At 37.4% G+C, this 15,900-nt stretch overlaps 1 protein-coding gene across 29 annotated transcripts in view; it reads left to right on the top strand.

The window, feature by feature from the left end:
* The window catches only part of msn (serine/threonine-protein kinase msn), a 289,523-nt gene that overhangs the window by 130,832 nt on the left and 142,791 nt on the right, over positions 1–15,900 (top strand). For 10 of the 29 annotated variants that reach the window (XM_067128865.1, XM_067128893.1, XM_067128889.1 and 7 more), the window contains exons 13-15: positions 2,573–2,596; positions 2,805–3,148; positions 7,620–7,678. In XM_067128865.1, coding sequence (XP_066984966.1) covers positions 2,573–2,596; positions 2,805–3,148; positions 7,620–7,678 — 427 coding nt within the window. The remainder of the gene's footprint in view (positions 1–2,572; positions 2,597–2,804; positions 3,149–7,619; positions 7,679–15,900) is intronic. The other 19 variants (XM_067128891.1, XM_067128885.1, XM_067128876.1 and 16 more) reach the window with 3 other exon arrangements.

Raw genomic sequence — 15,900 nt, 5'->3', positions numbered from 1 at the left:
CCATCAGCATTGTCAGTTTAACTTGAGCATTTGATTGGTGTTTGTAGATTTCTTTGGCAATTATGGGGACCACATTCTTTGATCTGTTAGTAACATACATGAAAAACAACTGCCGTTTGTTCTCCCACATTAACAACAGATCGTTGGTTTGTTCTCCCCAGCTGGGTTTGGTGGCCTAGAAGATGCAATCAGATGATGCGGCTGTTCAGGCAGTTCATATTGAAGTTTCACGTCATTGAATACAAGAATGATCCTTATTATTCTACTTGGATTCAAGCAAGAATAGTTCACTGACCATCTGGATATGGTTATTAACAAGTTCAGGGTTGTTTTTCATTGCATGAAATTTCTGATACAGCTTTGTTCTCAGAGGTTTCATGATTGCCTGTGGTCACTATATCTCTGCTTATGGAGGTTAGCCAGGAGAGACTAAGGGAGGGAAATTATTTGGACATGGTAGCAGCTGCACTTGTGACATTATGCAGGACATTTAACCATTGATCTTTATTGGGGAAGTGGCAAATTGTGTTAGCTGATTCAGTACAAGGAATACTTCTTAACTCAACACCTCTGTTCCAGTAATTGCAGTCTTTTTGTTTTTCCCAGGTATGCACAAGAAACTGTATCTGTAATTAAATGATACAAAATAACTTTTTCTTGTGTCCTTATTCTTTGTAGTCTAAGTAACAATTGATTAGGCATTTTGGTCAGTCTGTTTAGAGGATCTCTGAAGCCTCTTGATGCTTCTCATCCTCAGAGTCACTACTTGCTTGTTAGTTACCAGTGTTTTTATAGCCATTTTAGCAATTACCTCAGATGAATTAGTGATCTTTTTTGTCTATAACTTCTTTATACCTATGGTTATATGGTTCCTATGTCCTCCCAGAAAAATGGCTATTATGATTAGTTAGCAGTTTTAAAAAAGGTGCTTCTAACAACACAGAAAGGTTTTTTAAAATAAACACATTTTCATGCTTCTTTCTGTTCTTTCTGCTCTGGGTTTTGATCCTTGTGTACAAAAAGTCTAAGTAATGTAGCTGTCCCATGCTTGTGCAGTAGAGTCTCGCAATCTTGACCAATACTAGTAGGTGTGATGACTTACTTCTCTGTCCATGGAAATAAGGCATTATATGATTAATAGGTTTGTAAGAAAAAATGTTTTGTATATTAAAAAAATTTTTGTGATTGTAGACATGTAATTTTTGCAAACACTTGGGTAAATTATGTGAGAATCCTCTGTTCAAGATTTAATCTTATGGCAACACTAAAATTCTGTAGAGTTTAATATTATTTTTCTTACAGTATTTGTTTTTAGTTTCTTTGGGTAGTAGTGGAAATAAGGTAACATTGTCACTAGCATACCCTCACTGAACTGATTCTAAAACTACTTGTAAATACTGTTCCTCCTAAAATTCCATAACTTTCAGCTGCTATGTATTGTTGGAGCCTTCCTCCCATTGCAACAGAAATGAAAGTGTATGCTAAGATTGAAGAGCAGTAACTTTTGAGATGTCCTAAATAGTAATTGCAAGTTTCTTTTTTCCCCAACAATACAATTTTTCAAGTTTCTGGCATGCAACTTAGAATTATTACAGTTCAATAGGCAAGGGAATCACATTTCATTGGTATACAGGCTGTCCCCAGGTAACGGCTTGGGTTCCGTTCTTGGCTGAGCTCCAATAACTGAAAATCGTTGTTAACCGGAGCATCATAATAATTATGGTAATAAATGGTATTTATGATTCTGTAAGTGCCAATAAACTGCGGTACAGCACTGTTAACCGGGTATTGGCGCCAATAAACTGCTTACCGGCATTGATAAACCGCTCACCAGCACCGAAAATCTGGTTGACGACGACGTTAGCCAAGTGTCGTAAAACGGAAACGCTGTTGACTGATGCCGCTGGTAAACGGTGACTGCCTGTAGTGCCAAAAAGAACTCTGAGAGCTTGCATTGTAAAAAGCAGATGTTTGTGGCTGCTAGAAACTATGGAGGATAAGGAGAATACTGTCATGAAAGAGCTTTGCAAATGAATTTCGATGAAACCTAAATCTGTAATTTAGTTTATGGAGTTAGTTTCCAAATCTTATGAACAGTGGTTATCCATAAACCAAAATGCAAAATTTTAAATACAGTATCTGGAAATACAGAAAATTAAGCTGGCTTGAAGACTAAAACAAGAATGCCATCAAAGCTGCTGCTGCTCAGTTTTAGACCTGACATGTTTATCTTTGGAGCTGTAGTTTTTAATCACCTTTGGAACTGCATTGGAACATCTAACATTCCCACAAGCATTTCTTACACAAAATGAACAGACATCTATTTGACTTTGCAGTTTAGGAATGGGAATGTTTATTATATGTGCATATAACAGGCCTATGTGTAAATATTTGTAACTTTTTATTCCCCATTTCTACCTCTTGAGAATAAGATCTTGAGCCAGTGGCGTGCATGGTTTGGTTTTGGCTTATTACTCTGGTATCTCCCTCATTGCATGGAAGCTTACTAACTTGTATGCTTTTTTTCCTTCTCTTTATCAATCATTACGCTTGGTGTTGTTTGTTGTGGCAGCCCTACCTCGCTCGAAGGTTAGAGGTCAGTTTCAGTTGCATGTTTACAGGATTATATATGTACCTACCGTAATTTCATTACTGTACTAGGGGTTTCATTACATTTTATTCTCATAAGTAAGCAGTTTTATAATCCTTGAAGATAACCTGTAGCATGAGCTTGTCAATATACATGAAGTTTAGATATATAGATATATGTAAAATGAATGAATGTTTTTCTTATCCAATGACAGGACTTAGACATGCTTGCTCAGCACTTGAATGAGCTTGGAGCTGTATCGGGTCAAAATGCTAATGACAGAGAGAGGGAAAGAAATGAGCGGAGTGAACGTGAGAGGAACGAAAGGGAAAAAGAAAGATCAGAGAGAGATCGGGAAAGAGAAAGAGAAAGGGAACGGGAACGGGAGAGAGAACGAGAAAGGGAACGTCGTGACCAGGATAGAAGTCGACAAAATGGGGGGAGCAGCAAACATGACTCGCCGGCACCTGTCGTGGAAGATGACTCAAGTGATGAAGAGGAGGAAGGACGTGTCAGATATGATGGAACCCTTCTTGCCTCAGATCCACCAAAGCCACTGTGAGTACTATGATGAGTTACACTCTACTTGTAAATTGTCAAGGAAGCAGTATGAATGTTTTGGCTTCCTAGTTATGACTAGGAGAGTAGATCTGTATACTTTTCATACTAGTGTGCATACAATTTTCTTAATGATTGAGATGTATATGTACTGAATTATTTAAAATGACACATCTTGAAATTTGCACCTTCTGTAGTATTTAAGTTGATGAAGCTTTTTATGATATAATTAAAAAATTGGATTTTAAAATTTCAAATATCTATGGCATACTGTAATTAAGATTAATAATTTACATCTGTGTAGTGGCAAGATCATTTTAAACATGGTCCATTTTAAGAAACAAAATTGCACATTCTATTGTATATTAAAATTTCTTTTTTACTGGGAATTCGTATTTTATTATGGGTTCTCAACACTTCTGTCACTAAGTACTCTTAAAATATATCTGGCCATGGACTCATATGTGGTACTACATATTATATATAGCACTTATTTAAACTAAATTCATTATAGTATATTTTTACTTTTATATTAGTGTGTTGAAATGGTTGTAAACTCATTATATAGTTAAACCTTGATATTTTAATATAAATTATTAAAATAGAGAGGAGGGGAAACTGAAGTTACTTGTACCCCAGGTTTTTACTCCTGTATTATTCACTTGATATAATACAGCTTTTGATATGGGGGTAGTTCTCATTGATTATACTGTACAACTAAAATGTAATCTGTTGAGTTTGAGCTATCTTAGGTTGTCTCATTAGGGGTTCATTGGAAGGAAGATAGGCCTCATTTTTATCATGCACTCCATTAGTTGTTGTTTTGATATGTGGAAGCATTGACACTAAAATAGTATACTGCATAACTAATTTCACTGTTTGGAAGCTTTTTTTTTATCCTTTTCATCCGTAAAGTATCTTTTGTCAAAGCATAATTATTTAGAATTGAACCAAGTCAGTGAAAAGTATTCATGCTGTGTATTCGGTTCATCCATAGAGCTGCTAGTTTTGTGCTGATCAAGGGGAACTTAGCTCAGACACCTCTAGGTTTATGGGTGATTATTAGGATGTCTCCACATGTCTTTGTAATTACAGAAGGGTAAAGAAAAATTCAGGAATTTGATGCTAGTTAGTACTGTAGTTTGGTTTTGAAATTCTGTGTATTTAAACTTTTTTCCATGCAGTCGTTTGTTTTCTCAGTGATATGTTAGTGTTCCTGTATGATTTTTTAGTGAAAGATGAGTTTGACCAATTTAACTAGGTATCTCAATATGTTTGAGATATTTTGGAAAAGTTAGTTCATCACTTAATATTGCATTTCTCCCTTTTTTTTTTAAAATTCAGAATAGTGGTTTATCTAATCACAACTCCATTAATATATATGCCTGTATTCATGTCCCAAATGTTCAAAGGTTTACTTGTCTGTTGTCTTGCACATGAAAGATAGTCCATGCACGCTCCCTCCAGAGGTTATGTCTTGACCAGCGTCTTTCCTTTTCATGAAACTGCAGTAATCTTAACAATTCCACTCATTGTTAAATCTGTAGTAGTTTCACATTTTTTCTTATTGTCTTTTAATTTAATTTTTTATTCTAGTATACTTATCTTTGAGTAAGAGAGAGAGGGTGAATTCTACATTCAGCTGGCATTTTTCAGTTGTCTGCCGCCTATCTCATCATATGAAGAGTTTTTTTTTTTATTTTTTACAAAGCTTGCTTCTTTCTGGTTTAACTTGTATAATTTCAAACTTTGGGCATACAGTATATTGGGGACTGCCTGTACTCCATACTTTTTTGTGCTCACCTTTGCTGTGATTTTGTTCATTTTGTTCTCTGTCCACTTATGCTTTGTACTTGTTAAGGCCCACCTTATAAGTCCTGTCACACTTATAAGTTGTCCCTCAACAGTGACATGCCGTTAATTCTAGAAGTACAGTATTGTGTGAACAGTCACCCAACCAAGGGCAGTGGTTAAGAAGTATAGGTGGTCTCGAGGTTGGCGTGAAGTTGTGTTTGTCTCTGGTCATGGTATGGGATTGCCAGTCATCATACTGCCAGGTTTTTGGCCTCTGCCCACGTCTCCACTGTTGCTAGCTGCCTTGGCCTCTAACACTGAGTGGCTGCTGCCTGTCATACCTGCATCTCATCTGCCCTGTTGCTGACTGCTAGATTCCTGCCTTAATTACTGACTGGCCTATCTGTTTGACTCTTGTTTTGTCTTGTTTTGCCTGTAGCTTTTACAGGCAGTCCCCAGTTAATGGCGGGGGCTCCATTCCCGGCTGAGTGCTGATAACCGGAATATCACAGTAATTATGGTAATAAATGGCATTTACAACGCCATAAGCACTGAACGGTGCCGATAAACCGCTTACCAGTGCCAAAAATTGCTTACCGATGCTGATAAACCACCTACCAACACCGATAAACCACTTATCAGCGCTGAAAATCTGGTTAATGACGTTATTAGCCAAGTGTCGTAAAACTGAAACGCTGTTAACCGATGTCACCGATAAGCAGGGACTCCCTGCATAGCTGATGCAATGTGTACTTGGCTAGGCAAAAGGAAATATTTTATGTGATTGACCATATGCACTGTACCTGGGATAGAAGGTAGATGTGACTTTTACTTAAACAGTTACTGCCACACTGACTGACATCAACTGTTACTCAAGATTTTATCACATCTGTGCTCAGCCATGCCACTCCCTTGGCTTGATGACATTCTACTCCCAGGCATTAGTCACTGACAATCACCTCCTCTTGAATATCTCCTTTTGGCTGAGGCCTATAAGTTGCCTGAGGCTTTGTTCCGACTTCCAACTCACATGCATGCTGCTGGATATGTTAACAGAGAGGCATTCAACCTCTTGGCCTCCCACCTAAATAGTGGTGCAGGCATTTAAATGATTAATGGGATTGTGATGAAAGTGAAAATTTTTCCAGACAAACCCATTAATCATATGAGTTCCTGCTTCCCTGCCCTTTAAATCTCAGTGTCTTTCTGCCTCACACATAGATTATGTGAAAACCTGCAGTTCCAGAAGGCATGTCTGTAGAGTGACTTGTCTGTGATAGACAAAAAACTGGTGAACCATACAATGTTTGGGACACAAATAAAGGTACATGTATAATAAATGTGCTTTCATGAAAAGAGTTCATTATTAAATTAGTAATTTAGTTCTGATTAGTTTCTTCAGATGTGTGTAACTGATTTCCTGTATGGTTAAAGGGGGTTTATAAGTTGTGCAAATTAAAATGGACCATGTTTTTTTCATCATTTTCTTTTGACTGATGCATGAAAGAGGGCTCTTTTTGTGCATGGTAAATATTGTAGCATTATTTTCTTTCTCTTACTCAAATCTGTCTTTGCTTTTCGCTTTTTAATATCTTAGTAAAGATGTTTAAATTGGTTGATCTCTCTCTCTCTCTCTCTCTCTCTCTCTCTCTCTCTCTCTCTCTCTCTCTCTCTCTCTCTCATCCTTATGCTCTGTGCTAAATATAATTTTCTGTATCTTTTTATCTCCATATTCAGTGAAATTAGGAATTACAGGCAGTCCCTAGTTTACGACGGGGGTTCCGTTTTTACGCCGCGTTGTAAACTGAAAATCGTCGTAAACCGAAAAATCATCGAAAATCGTCAAAAGTCCTAAGAAAATCTTACTTTTAATGCTTTGGGTGTATTGAAAATGATGTAAACTACATTTTTATTGAGTTTTTCATAAAAAAAACCTCAAAATTTTTATTATTCTACTGTTTTGGAGTCATATTTCTTCCGTCAGATCGGCGTACGACGCGTCATAAACCGGGAAATAATTTCTGATGATTATATTTGAAATGCGTCATAACCTCGGAACGTCGTAAGCCGGACCCGTTGTAAACCAGGGACTGCCTATATTATTCTGTGTTCTCAGACTCCAAAGAACAATATTCATGTAATGGTAATGTTTAAATGTTCAATTGATACTCTAAAGGGATTAGTAATGTGCATGTTGTACTTGATTAGAAGTGGATGCATTTCAGCGAATGAAAAATTTTTGTAGATTAGTGCCAATTTTGTTCTACTCAATGTGCAGTAATTGTGGCTATTGGTGTCGAATTTCCCAAGCTTAGATATATCTAATATAAACTGAAGTCCATTGTTCTGTGTTGTTTATATTCTAGTGTACGAGTATCTTGCTAATAAATGCTTGAAATGCATTATACACTGTTCTTATGTATGTACAATTTATCTTAATTTGCTAAGTTTAGGTGGGCAGTTGCATATGCTTTGTAGTTTGGTTTATATTGCATTAATAATTTACCAGTTTAATTAATATTAATGTTTTGTTTTATTTAATGTGCTTAGCAAACAGGACTTTAACAGGGACCACTATTCTTTCACGTCACGCATGCCCTTTTGGTGTATGGTGTTAATGCTCACAAATTTACTAACTCACTAACCGTCCGGTCTTCTACTTTTCCCTGCTAAACAGGTTCGACTATTCCACTTTCAGACCGCCCGAAGGTGCCCTACCACACACTGCTCTGCAGGGTAAGTATTTTCTTAAATTTGTGTGATTAATTCAATCTTAGTTTAATTTTATTTGATAATTTCCCAATTAAAATGGTGTCCGTTTTACCCATAACTGATTGAACTATGCAAAAGTATACAATCAGCAGGCATATGTTCCTCTCTGAATTGCTTTTTTGAAATTTTTAAAACATCTGCACATTGTAGGACCCAAATAATGACAAGTGGGATATTCTTTGTCACCAACAAATAATACACACTAACTATACTTGGGAATTTTTAAGTAGCATTAAAATCAAGGGTGGTCACACACAAGGTTTTGGGATCTCACCAAATTAGTCAGAGTTATTGTTGAAATGTCAGTTTTCACTTTTTTTTTTTTTTAGCCTTGTAGTGAAATGCTATTTATTTGGTAGTATTTAGAATACTACTTATATTGAATATGATCCACTGGTCTTTGTTAATTACAGTTGCCCCTCAGATTTTGTGGGTTTGAGTTTTTCCACGTTTTTCATCAGGAATTAAATGGAATAATTTTTGGAGTTGCAGCCATCTGTGTAAACCCACAGGTGATTCACATAGCTAGAACTGTAAAAAAAAAAATAAAAAGTTCGGTAGACCATAAATGCATAAAATACTTATACAATATATATTGGTACAGTAAAAAAAACTAAAGATCAAATGCTTAGAAACTGCAGACAATATTGTCTGCAGTCAGAAAATGACACAGTACTGTATACTGTACAGGTAAAGATTATGTAAGTCACTGTTGCCTAAAACATTATGCTATATTATTGTGTACATTCATGCAGTGGAAGCTTTTTATCATGCATATTTATTAAGATGTCAAGTGTAAAGTTTGTAGCAGAAACTAAAAATACTATTTTTGCAATAAAACAAGCTTTGAATGAACTCATCATAAAATCACCCCTTTAATTGTGCAGGATGCACGCAGATGCTCAAAGCAAAAAGTAAAAAAGAAAAATTAATAAAATAAGTTTCACAGTCCATGCTTATCCAACTCCCTGTTACATGATGTACTCATTGGTATTCCTTTTTCTACTGTGCCAGTCTCCATTTGAGAGAGCCTGTAGGGGAGGGGTGCACTAAACTGTATGATGAATGCGTTTGTATAAAAATTTTATCGTAAAAGCATGGTTAAATCTCCTTACTAGGTATTTGATGAGTGAATATAAGGAAGAGGGAAAAGACTGCTTTAACTCCATGTCCAAGTTGAAGACATGAATAACTACTGTAAACCGCAAAGGCAAAGTCATAGTGTCAAGAATGACAGCTCAGGAAAAAAATGAGCAGAGCATAGATAGAAGAGAGCACAAGTTGATGAAAAAAACCAGGTTGGATGAAATGTGCTCATTGTCTAGAACTATAGTCCTGAGTGAGGGGAAGTCCTCCATGATGTTGGAATGCAAGTCCAAGGTAGAACCTCTGTTCCCAGCATCTCTCACTGAAGGCCAATCTCAATGATTCTTATGCTGCAATAGTTGAGGGGTAAAGGTCAAGAGGATCCCATCCTTTGAAAACACGTTTGGAGAACTCCCGGTTGTTACCGGGGGAAATACCTACTGACCTGAAGGCAATGCATGAAGAGCAAAAGTGAAAATCATTCTAGTTATCATAGTGAGTCTGGTTACCAACATAAGTAATGGGAGGTCAAGCAGAGACCAGAAACTGAAGTACAAAACATTGTGAAGGGCACGAAGGTCACCAACATGTTTTAAGAGGAGCCTTGAAACATGACTCAAAGACTCCAAGAAAAGCCACATGTCTTGAGTAGTAATGTTAAGGTCAACCAGCAAGGCAATGCAGAGGCAAGGTTAAGCCCAAACTTGGAAATCGAGTGGAACTCTAGTAACAGATTACTGAAGTAAAAATCAAAAAGGCATCAATCATGTTATGAAACAAATTTGCATGGGAAAAGGGACTGGAGATAGGCAGTGTGAGAATATTGAGAGAGAGAGAGAGAAAAAACTGTAAGAGGGCTTGGGGTATCCATGAATCCTTCCTAGTCATGGCAAGAGTCACAGGGAATGGTGACAGAAATTCTTAGAAGTATTTAACGAAGATATGCAAGAAAACTGCACACGTGAGGAAGCAGTGACTAAAAGGAGAATTAAATTTTTGAAATGAGACTCCTGTATGAGAAATTTTTTTTGCAGAAACCCATAAGATCTACCAGGAGCTTCAGGAACTGCTCTCTCCAGGGCCAGAAAGTATATGAGGCTTTTGAATGTTTGATGGGCCTTGAATCTCACCTGTAGTTGAATCAACAGACTGATCAGGGAAAGATTAGGCGTCCTAGCAGGACCAAGCATGAAGTATGGCATCCTTAGTTGAAGTGAATAAGGCTGATTTCAAAATGCAATGTAGAAAAAAACTAGTGCTCAAAGATGCGGAAGCAGACCAAATAGATTATCCAATGAGAGAGATGTCCATTGGAGAACTTTTGACCCTGTTTGACTTGGTGGGAAGGGTATAGGTTTTGACAGTTTCAGTGTCATAGACCCCAATGGGATCTTTCCTATTTTCTTTTTTTCATAATCGCTGCTGATTTCATTGCACATAAGATTACTACTATTTTCAAAAATTAGTTAGTATTGCACATTTTCCTCCTGTTTGGAGGAAGGAAAACATTGCTGCAATACTTGAACTTTGTCTGCATGCCCTGCAAAATATAGGCTGATATCAGTTACAGCTGATTTATCTAAGGTTTTTAGAAACTGCTCTCAAAGTGCCTTTGTAGGTTGAAGATTATAACCTGCTACCAGTATTACAGTTTGGGTTTCTTAAAGGCCTTAGTACTTGTGACATATTCTTATGAATATTTACCATCTTGATGACTGTGCACAAGCATGCATTTTCAGTGTAAATTTTAGTGCAGACTGTGACTTTGTGAATCATAAAGCACTTATTAACAAGCTAATATTTTTGGAATTGGTGGATCTTGTGAATTTTTAGTAGGCAGAACCCAAAAGGTCTGTGTTGATGACCAGTATAGTATCTTTAGTAGTGTCATTTCAGGTGTTTCTCAGGGTAGTGTTCTTGGACCTTTGCTATTTATTATGTGTTGTAGGTTAGTTATGAAAAATACAAATTAATTTAAAATTTGTAATTTTTGGTTAGAAATTTCCTCTTTCTCAAGTAGTTGGTATCTTGTGGAAATGTTTTTGAATGTTTGTAATGGAGCTATTTTATCCAAGAGGTGTAACTGTTCTTCTTCCTTGCTTGGAACACTTCTTCAGTTTGGTACAGCATTTGGTTGTTGACTGTAATCTAAAGCTCTTGGATAGAGTTATGACAGCAATCATGTTTATTTTGGCAACTTTGAATTTTCATTTGTTGCATAGATTTGAAGTGAGTTTATTATGGTGGTTGCATTAAATGTACTACAGTAACTTCCTCCACACTCTACTTAACCTGACCTAGCTGTTCTTGCTAACAACACTAGGCTCGCTGCTGCTGCTGCAAACATTTTGTTGTTTTCTAGTATCAGGTGTAATGATACTGTTTGCTAGGAGTTTTATTCTGGCTACAACTCAAATGTGAAATAGTCTTATGTAGTGTAATTGTGGAATCTTCTGATCTCCATATATTTGAGCTAGGAGTAAATTCATTCCTGCATTCTGCTGATGTCTCCTGAATTGAGGCGTCAGTTTTATTTTTTATTCCGTCATATTTATTTATTTTCCTGAAACATGTCTCTTTGTAGGCTGATTTCCCAGCTCTCTTGGGTTTATAATCTGTTGACTCTGTCCAAAAGGATTTTCAGCTGAAGATTTGAAGAAAGAGGAAAGAAAGCTATGTCCACTGAACCTGATTTACCGATAGGGTAGCCACCGCTTAAAGAAGGCCGGGATAATCGTGTGGCTCGACCAAGTCGAAGCACCAGTGAACTTGCTTTTGAGTTTGAACTCTTGAATCATGCTCTCACCCAGGAGGCTTCTCATTGAGAAGTAGATTTGATCAAAATCATGGGGAAATTTGGTCACAGAGAGCTTCCTCACAGCAAGCTCCAGGAATCAGGCATCAATGGAGATCACACAGAACAGTTTATGTGTCTAGGATCCTGATGGCTAGAGGAATACAGGCAACTTCTCAACCAGAAGGCATCTGAATCTCCTGGAGTGAAATTGGAAGCAATGTAAAATCTTCCTCACCAGAGAGTCTGAGAGTGCAGTGCACACCCTCAGGTCTGGCTGAAGGGCAAGGTTAGAGAAAATACTCTTCCACGGCTGGAGAAGGAACCCATATCACCTCTGAAGGCTGGGTGTTTCTTTCAAATCAAACTTGGGAAAATTGACAGGGTCCAACTTAATCCTGAATACCAGGTCCAGAGATAATCAAAGGGCCATTAGAACTTGAGCAGGTAGGGTTCCTTTCTATTGACATCCCCAAGACAAGGGAGAGCCAGTAGAAAACCCCCAGTGACTTGAATGAAATCTTCTCAACAGCAGTCTTTGGAGCACAGAAGTCACAGCTGCTGAGGAAATGTTTCCTTGCAGGTATGACTGAATAGGAAAAGCAGGCAAACAGACAAGACTTTGAGGTGAACTTGCACCAAGAAAAAACATGGCTGCAGCTGAGGCAAGGACCTCCAGAAACCAAGACTTTGCACCAGTGGACCCTTAGTCTCCATAAATCTCAAAAAGACAATTTCTTAAAGAAAGCATGGGGATGTTTGACCCCTTTTGTGACCACTTAACAGTAGAACTGGTGGATGACTATGCCTGAGACCTTGTGAAAAGAAAATCAGGAAACCCAAGGCAGCAAGGTGCAAAGCCTCTGCTGTAAGGGGAAAGCTCAGGACTTTGTAGGGGCCAGGAGGACAGCCTCCAGAGTGACACCAGGGCACGACGTAGCCAACTGGGAAACGAGCCAATGAGAGGATAGCCAGGACTGCAAAGAAAGATAAGGTTGATGGTGAGTAAGCAAGAGATGTCCAAGATACCTGATCCAGTTGCAGCAGAGGACAGCTACCTAGAGAGGGCATTAAAAGGTGGTAGTTCATCATAGCACAGCAACCAAAATATTAAAAGGGATAGTGAACAAATAAGGCAGGCAAACATATTACCTGGCAGAAGACAAGCTGGAATACAGAAATGAAAGGGAGTTCATGGGGCATCGCCACAGCCAAAGAACCAACTTCAATGCAGAGCATAGCAGAGGCCAGACCCAAAGCCAGACATCTGAAGGAACAAGGTAAAGAGTCAGTAGAGAATTATTTGCCAACATAGTCCAATGCTAGTGAAGTAAGGCAGGCTGGAGAGGAGCATCCCAGGATGATCCAGCAAATGGTAGACAGAGGTGTGAACTGTTGGGCTCACTGTGACTATGTCCAGAGTCATGATTGGCCAGAGACTCAAGTGAGCCCATTAGAATTAAGTCCAAGCACTTTGCCAGAGGGAAGTCAGAAATGGGGATCAAAACTACAACCCTTCAGTACCTGCTTCAAAAGTGAAGGAAATGGCGAAGCAGGAATTTTAGCATATAAATCATATTCAAAGAAAGACAAGGCAAAATGCCAAATAGAAATTACTGTACTTTACATTGTTTCCTAAAAGCTAAACTTGGAATCCCTGCCTCTCATTCTGCCTTGTCATTCTAGAAGCTCTGAGACCAGCTGCTTCCTCTCCTGTACATCTTTCTCTTTATGTAGAACATATTTATGATGATGATAATGATAATCCTGATCCACTTTCAATGGAAATTATAATTCTAAAATGTATTTAATAAACATTTGTCCATTGTGTAACATAAGTATACCTTTGTGGTATAAAAATGAATCTGTATACAGTAGTATCACAGTACAATATTTTCTCTCTCCCTTGCTCTTTCCTTGCTCTGTTCCAGTACTGTTAATACTGAAGACTAGAAAAAGTTTATTTTACTGTACTGAATTATATATAACTTAGTAATGTCAATTGTTTAAGATAAATATCAGTAATGTTTGTGATTAACAATATAATGCATTAGGTTGTGTAGGTCAAGAGCTATTTGCAAATTTTCAGTTTCTGGGCAGCCTACCACCCCTAATCCCCTGCAGATTTTGAGGGACAACTGCTTTCATGAAAAATTTATGTAACATTGTACTATATTTTTGTTGTCAGTTTTGAGGTACAGTGGTAATGAGACCTGCAAAATGAATTGCTAAGGGGCTGGACACCCAATAGGAATTGTCTGAGCTCCTGCTTTAGCATATGAATCCCATCTGTCATGTAATTGAAAGATATATTTGATGCACTGTCATATCGTGCAATAGCATTTAATGGTTTAATAGCTCAAGGGTTACAGTTCTTTGTCCTTGTGATGTGGTGTGATTTTAACCCTGGCTAGTTGAGTGATTAATCTTAGTGGAGATAATGCTAAAGAAATATTTATAGTTCTTTGACTGGGCTTTATGTTGATGTGCTCATGCTGTAAGTTATGTGGCTTTTATGCTCAGCTAGTGCTTTTATATGCCTTGATACCTTTAGTACTGTAAGAGGTGATGGATTTGTTTCAGGTAGAAAGCTTTGAAACATTAACATGTTTCTACATCGTACTGCTCATAAACGTTAGCTGTACATACACTGGCATGAATAATCAGTTTCTGTATCTGGGTTTTTGTAATTTTAAAAATGCTTTTGGAGACAAGAAGGCATGTATTTAAGATAACAATTTGTTTGATATTAGAGGGACACTAAAAATATTTGTTTATTGGTAAATGTGTAAGATCTGGGAAGTTGCGAAGTTTGATTCATGTCTTAATTTCAAGGAGAATGAAAAGGAATTACTCATGGCATGGGGTGCCACTTCCTTTTCTGTTTCAGAAAACAGTGATTGGGAGTAGTAAAGGAAAAAAATTTGCAGAGGAAGAAAAGGTAGTTGAAAGGAACAATGAAAATACCATTACCTGTGTTTACTGTTTTATTGTAGTTACATGATTGGGTTGCAGTCCAAACTACATTTTTTACTTTAAAAATGGGTAACATTCAACCCATAAACCTATATTAGTGTTTTTGGCCTCAAATATGAATGAAAAATCAAGCATTTGGTAAAAAAAAAAAAAAAAAAAAAGTAGGGCCACTAAAGATTAAAATATTTGATATTTAAAATTAGAATATTTGATACCAAAATCAGGAATTTTTGAAGTTATAGTTGGCTTACATCCAAGATTAAAACTTAGTTCATTTATTTTGTAATGGTTATGGATACACTGAGTGAAGGGATCAGGAATAAAAATCCATAGGAATTTTTATATACAGATGATGTGTGAGAGGCTGGAAAATTAAGAAATAAGCAGTGCCTGGGTGATAAAGATTACTAATATGGTAAGAGAGTCAAGGTTTAGATGGTATGGGCATGTGGCAAGGATGAATGGGAGGAAGGAGTGAGGTGGGCTTGGATGGAACCTTTTATGGGTAGAAGGTCAAGAGGGAGGCAAAGAATTAGATGGATTGATTAAGTGAAGGATGATTTGGAGAAATATTTAGTTGAGGATCCTTTTGACCAGAATAATTGGAGAAGAAGTATCAGATCAATTGACCCCTTATCATAAGGATAGTGGTGTGGATGAAGATATGTAGATAGTTATAAAGATTTTGCTATGCCTCTTTGGACCTTGCTATATTTTCTTCTACCTTTTGCTTTTCATCTGTGACTTTGAGTCTCTTCCCACATAGCAGTACAACTTTCAATTTACCTCCTTTAGGTGTTGCACTTGATAGAGTATACTGTAATGATTACAAAATGGTTTTGTACAACTACTTTGTAACAATAATAATAATCTAATCCAGGCAAAATCATCAACTGTCACCCTTCCTCTTCATGAGTTGTGAGGTGATTTGCTATTGATAACGCAGAGATTTTAGTTTCAGTGACAAGAGGAGGGGGTGGGTGTTGTAGTTGTGTTAGTGTGTGACCCAGACATGAATGAAGAGTGGGAAAGGGCCAGCTCCTTTGGACAGTGCTGATGCAGAGGTTGACAAGAGTCAGGATGAATTAGAGAGGAGCCAGTGCTTGAAGGATGGTGGAAGGAAGTAGGAAAGTTGATGAATGACAAAATGATTGCCTACCTAGCACTTTATTTTTATTTGCGTAGCTTCTCCATTTACACCCGTAGAACATCAGATAGCAAGGACTTAGTAGTGCTGTTGAGAAGTCTTAGGATTGACCATATTCATAAGTTATTTACAGCATTAAAAGTTTTTAAAATGGCTGAAGACAGTGCCAGACCCCTCAGGCAC

Source organism: Macrobrachium rosenbergii, chromosome 27, assembly GCF_040412425.1.
Source record: "Macrobrachium rosenbergii isolate ZJJX-2024 chromosome 27, ASM4041242v1, whole genome shotgun sequence".
NCBI classification, from domain to species: Eukaryota; Metazoa; Arthropoda; class Malacostraca; order Decapoda; family Palaemonidae; genus Macrobrachium; species Macrobrachium rosenbergii.
The sequence above is the reverse complement of the archived record's forward strand: the minus strand, read 5'-3'. Positions and strand labels throughout refer to the sequence as shown.